Source organism: Anarrhichthys ocellatus, unplaced genomic scaffold (genome assembly GCF_004355925.1).
Source record: "Anarrhichthys ocellatus isolate YVR2014 unplaced genomic scaffold, GSC_Weel_1.0 scaffold57, whole genome shotgun sequence".
Taxonomy (NCBI): domain Eukaryota; kingdom Metazoa; phylum Chordata; class Actinopteri; order Perciformes; family Anarhichadidae; genus Anarrhichthys; species Anarrhichthys ocellatus.
The window spans coordinates 1,596,634-1,602,633 of NW_022280087.1; the positions used below are offsets into that span (position 1 = coordinate 1,596,634).

A 6,000-nucleotide genomic window follows, 5' to 3' on the forward strand; every position below is an offset into this window, starting at 1 on the left:
CCTTTTGCGTTTTACGTTATCTGAAGGTACGGTCGCTTTTGGTCACCGGTGCTAAATAATTAAAGATCGTAGTATTTATAAGCCCCTACGTCACTGGTGTTTTTATTAGTATTTTTTTATGTTTTGGTGTCATTTATTTTCACACCGCAGCACGCATTTTCTCTGCTGGTGGTGAAGAGAAACAGGTGAAGTGAAGGATACTCAAGTTGACGGCAACTACACTTGTTACTGTATCTGCAATAAAATATTTGTGAGTAAAACACTAATACTTTACTCCTTGTAGTAATACAATCCTAAAGACTGCACGTTTAACTTAATAAAAACGAGCAGTCTTGTTGCAATTAACCGACTACAGGCATAAACCCAGGGAGAGTATGTGTTCAGTTGTGTGAATGAGCAAGTGAGCACCATTGTTTCTGTTTAATAGCTAATGGAACTATCAGTACACCCACTGCAAAGTTGGTGGAAAGCAGCTGAAGTGCCTGGCGCTAAGAACTGCAGCGACCTCATGAAGTTATCATTGCCCATAGTGTGCATGACGTTAGAGTAAGTTGGGATCAAGTCAGTCACACATCTGACCGGCATGCATTATGTACCTATTGCCGGTGATCAATTCTGCGATCGATTCAGGCCTGGTTCATACGAGTGTAATTGTAGGCCTGTTTCATTATCAACATCCATTGTTGCTCACTTCCGGCTTTTGCATTTGTTCAATACTTTTTAGCTTTATATTGCTATAACTGTTGCACGTCAACTTCACTCAGGATAAAGTCCAATCTCATCTTAAAGTTCCATTCCCATATCAATTTGAGGGGACCATTTACCTCTCCTGGATTTGCAACCTTTTCTTGAACCCGTGTGCTCCATTGTAATGTGTCCCGGTTTAGGACTTTGTAGTTACCAGAGAAAACTGATTTGATGTCAGTCAGGCGAAATGAACACACTGCTGACCGTCCAGAATTGACAGACCTAGTTAATGGAAAGAAAAGACGATATGAATGAGAGCTAATGGTGCACACAACAGAGTAATACATGTGTCGATAAATAAGAACGACAGCTCAGTCAGAAGATACAGTGACAAAGCCTCCTGTTGATGCACTACCTGCTCCAACTTGACTTGTACGTTGTCCTCAATAGAATATTCTGTTAGTAGTAGTGCAAGAGCACCCCTGTATCTTCCTATAGTGTGTTCTCCCAGAGTTTCTACCACACACAAGATCCTGTATGCGAGAGCATATTTAACATGCTGAACTATTCTTTTCAGACCACATCATTTCGAGGTTCTTTTTTGCTCCACGCATCCCTCCACCATTCAAAGTCTCCTACCCTTATTTGGCACCATTGTTTTTCCTACCTTGTTTCACCATCTCCATAAACGGTGACAAATCTTTCTTACAGCTGTGCTCATAAAACAATCTTGGGTGCCGTGTTGTTTTACTATGAAAAGTCTTAACCATAACAGCATATTTAACAAGGATTTTCCAAATGATAAATCCAGTGTATTCTTCACTTGTATGTTTAATAACGTTTTGTAAAAATGTAGTTAATGTAAAAGTGGCCTCTTTTTTATGTGATGACAAACTATTTAAAGTTTTGCCACTTTGGGAACCATTGCTTTAAGCAGCACTCGGCATGAACAGGGGTCTCATTTATAAATCAGTGCGTGGGATCCACACTTAATGTTTGCGTACATTGAAAAGAGTATATGCACGTACGCCAAAACAAATTCAGATTTTTAAAAACTTTCTTACTCCTGCCAGTGCGCAAATTCCTTTTATAAATCCCAAATCAACCTGTAAATGTGCACAGCTGATTCAGCCTCATATCCCGCCCTCTACACGCCCACATTCAACCATAAATGGTCAATGCAAAGCACCTTATCAATGTTGATGCATAGAAATGAGCTGCTGATAATGTGATATGGAGTGATCGTACGACAGCCGTCTCTGGCCTTATTTCCATAGCGCCGATGAAACATTAAGCGATATTGAATGTGAGGTTTGAGTTGGTTCATATATTTTTTTTAATTGAAATGTGCTTACAGTTATGGCTCACGAGTACAAACACAAATAACACTGCTGGTTTGACTGTTCATGATAAAGAGGATCAATAAGTGCAAAGTAACGTGTGCTATGAAGTGAAATTAAATGGGAGAGGCATCATTATACCTGTAATGATGCCTCTCACATTTCTGGCTTCAATTCACCACCTCGCCATCTGCGTTGCCAATTTCCCAGTGTCTCCAAAATGTTTGTACACATGGGTCAGATTTTGCGTACAGGTGCGCACATTCTCCTGTCAAGTTGTATTTTGTAGATCACAACTTTTGCTTGGGAAGTGGCGTACACCCCTTAAAGGCCCCGTTTTGAGCGTTATAAATGAGACCCTAGGACTTTCACAAGTCACAGCTGATACAGGCCACCATAGCTTCAGGGATTGTACATTAGTTGCTGTATGGGTTATTGCCCTTTAGTTAACTGACCACTGGGAAGTGAAGATGCCATAAAAGAGTGTGTCATCTGCAGGGGCCCCCTCTGCTGGTGGGAGGGTGTCTATGTCCTGGATCACATTGTAGGGCAGCTCATTGTCAGCCTGGCACAACAGCTGAGCTTTGGCAAATGTTGTCCAGCGTCGCTGCAGGGTCCGCTGACCTCCAACATCACTCTGACACATGAGAAGAGAAGAAGGCATCACAGCACTGCAACCTGCTGTTGTTGTAACCTACACTGTATTTCAGACACAGCAGTATGTCGGAGTTTGGTCTCCCCCCCCACCTGGATACCTCTGACAAACTAGACTTTTTTCCCCACTTTCTTTTGCCCGATTGGGCAAGTGTAAAAAAAAAAAACAGTGTTGAACCCTGACAGAGTGTATATACTTTAGAATATTAAATTAATACATTATATGCATGAATGCATTTGAAGAATGTATGATTGTGTGAGTTAAGTGTATGAGCATGAACAAGTAAGAGTGAATACATACAAGAATGAAAACACAGGGACATGAGAATAGAACGTATTCATGTACTTTGGCTCACAGACTACCTGTAGGACAGGTCTGGACCACTCCTGAATTTAGTTAGTACCCAAGACAAAATTTTAATTACAAGAAAAATGTCACTTGTATGTGCCGCCTAAAAACAAATGTGCGTGTATGAGTGGTTCTTGCATGAGGCCCATTCTTTTACCCTTACCATGCAGATCTGAGAGACACGAGAAACAATAAATTTGTCGATGAAGTCATATTCTCTGCCCACTTCACTGAAGAAGAAGTAGATTTTCTCCTCATCAGGAATGAAACTGGATCTGATGAAGGTTGGATCTACAGCAAATAGATAAAAAAGTATTCCCAAGATGTAAGTTTGTGGAAATATGTCAAATCATTCATATAAAACAATATGTTACAGCTTATCCCTAAATTTGTGTCTGGGATACATTGAGTCCATGCATAAACCCCCCTGTTGGCCAACAGTCTTTTTAATGATGTAAAGGACATTTCAAAGTTGCCATAACACCTACAGTAAATAGGGAATGTATTCAAGGCATTTTTTAATGATCGGTATCTGCTCTACTGAGCCCGTTCCGATCCTCCTTTTTACGTCAGCTGTCACACAGTTGTTTTTTTACTTCTGAAGCCTTTATGCACAGCAACGCAACAAGTGTAGCCGTCGTCAAATCGTCAACTCTCCCTTGTCCATCTCTCCTCCACTGCGCTGCACTCCGCCCTGACCAGCGACGAAACACTACACACCATAAACTGCAAAATGCAGTATGAGACCATTTAGTGATGTTATTTACCTAATTTCTGTGCACTTGATTTCAGATAGTCTGGAGTGACTGTAATCTATGGTGCATGGTGTTTCACCGCAGACAGCACAGACACAGATCGGTGGAGAGCCAATGACCCCCAAACTGCCCACGCCACTATTAGTTCAACAAAAGTACTGCGACCAAAAAGCCAAAAAGAGTAATTCATTACTGTAATATGTGCAAAAGATCTGCAGACAACGAAAATAAACACTCAACAGAATCCAGTTCATTCAAGTAACTCAGAAACACTTTTAAGGGAGAGAGAATTCCTTTGAGACAGCGACAAGGCCAAAACAATTACAGAGAGGGTTTGTTTTATCATACTTTTGATTTTGTATAAATTATTAATTAAATAAAAACATTTGGGACCAGCTTGGATACAGGTAACTTTTCATACTGCAATTAGATTGATTTCAATAGCTTAAATGGACTTGAAGTATCTGATCGGGACTTGGTATTAGAAGATATTCAATATTAAATGACTGATTGGGAACAAGGGCACAATAATTGACTCATCCATAATTCAAATCATGATACTACTTTCATAAACAACTGTGGTCAATGTTTAAGCCATTTCAAAACATTGACAGGATTGACAAGTGCTGGGGTGTTGACTTGGCCAACTGGGTATATTCAGGTCTCTAACCATGGCCCACACAAGTCTTGTGCTCTTTTGTTGTTTTAGTTTATATTATCTTTTTATTCTCAGTTTTGAAAGTTCATATCCCTCACATGCTACCTCAAATGAAGAACTAAGCAATTATCAAGTACTCAGCAACTGTCAAAATAACTGCAGTCCAAACACGTTCATTAATACATCAATACAATTCTCTTCCCAACTGCTATGACTACCATAAATTTCATTTTGACCAACAACACACTCACCCTCCAGCCATCCTAATGTATCATCCAACTTCAGGTCAACACGCCGGCCCTCACTGAGGTGCCGGGAGATGACTGGCCGGTTCCCCCTGTAGTCTGCCACCGTCCCCGTATAAAGCTCTCCATCTGAGAAACAGATCACTTAGCACAATACTGAAGAGAAACACTGAGTATGACAACAAAGTATAAGCCATGCCCCTTTAACATGAACAATTATTGCAGGAAATATCTAATATTACAAGTGCTGCATTCTAAAACAGGCAGGTGGTCCATGATGTCATGTCCATGATGTCATACTCTCAGACAGCCTGGTGGCTGACTAACAGTACCGGGCTGTCTTTTTTCTTTTCTTGGCATTTCTTACATTTAATGATCTTCAAATTCATTCATAACGTAATTTATTCATGATTTCATTACATCTTGATTATTGTAATTCTGTGTTTACATGCCTTAGCTTAAACATGATTACAAGTCTTCAGGCTGTCCAAAACGCAGCTGCCACACTCACGTGATCATTTCACCCCAATTTTAGCTTCCCTTCACTGGCTTCCTGTCCATTTTAGAATCGATTTAAAAATTTTAATCTTGACTTTTAAGGCCCTGCGTGGTATGGCATCGAGCTACCTGGCTGACCTTCTGAATTATTACTCAACAACCCGTAGCCTGAGGTCCTTTGACAAGGCATCGTTACCTATTCCACGGTCAAGGCTGAAGACCAAGGGTGAAAGGGGATTTGAAGTGCCACAACCCCTTGGAATAGCCTACTTTAGGAACTAAGTCTAGAAAACTCACTGCCGTCTTTTAAATCATCTCTCAAGACTCACTTTTACAGTTTTTTTCTTAATTATTTTATCTGCCAATTCTTATTTGATCTTGCTGTGAATTATAACCATTAGTTTTATATAAGAATAAAAACAGGAATTTGAAAACTCACTACAACTGATCAAAGTGCAAAACAATTAACACACTATCGACAAAGCTACGAAAAGAAAATCATATCCAAATTATTTGTCGTTATATGCACTCCTCAAATCCCACAGCCTCCACTGACAGAGTGATTTTACCTCGCTGATCATTGTAAAACTCTTTTCATTCAAACTCCACAGAAACTAAATAAAACTCATCAAAACCACCTTTGTTAGTCTTTCCACTGTTCCAAAAACCATTAACTCTGGATTGAGTGTTTGAAAGAGAGAGACTGAAGCAGTAACATACGTACAGTGGGTACGGAAAGTATTCAGACCCCTTTAAATTTTTCACTCTGTTTCATTGCAGCCATTTGCTAAAATCAAAAAAGTTCATTTTATTT

The 6,000-nt window shown here is 39.9% G+C and overlaps 1 protein-coding gene across 1 annotated transcript in view; it reads right to left on the reverse strand.

Annotated features, from left to right (window-relative positions):
* The window catches only part of sema4ab (sema domain, immunoglobulin domain (Ig), transmembrane domain (TM) and short cytoplasmic domain, (semaphorin) 4Ab), a 34,195-nt gene extending 28,819 nt beyond the window's left edge, over nt 1–5,376 (reverse strand). The window contains exons 1-5 of the mRNA XM_031871233.1: nt 5,325–5,376; nt 4,695–4,832; nt 3,194–3,321; nt 2,483–2,664; nt 825–969 (exon numbers count right to left, since the gene is read on the reverse strand). Coding sequence (XP_031727093.1) covers nt 825–969; nt 2,483–2,664; nt 3,194–3,321; nt 4,695–4,832; nt 5,325–5,376 — 645 coding nt within the window. The remainder of the gene's footprint in view (nt 1–824; nt 970–2,482; nt 2,665–3,193; nt 3,322–4,694; nt 4,833–5,324) is intronic.
* Between the last annotated feature and the right edge of the window lie 624 nt (nt 5,377–6,000).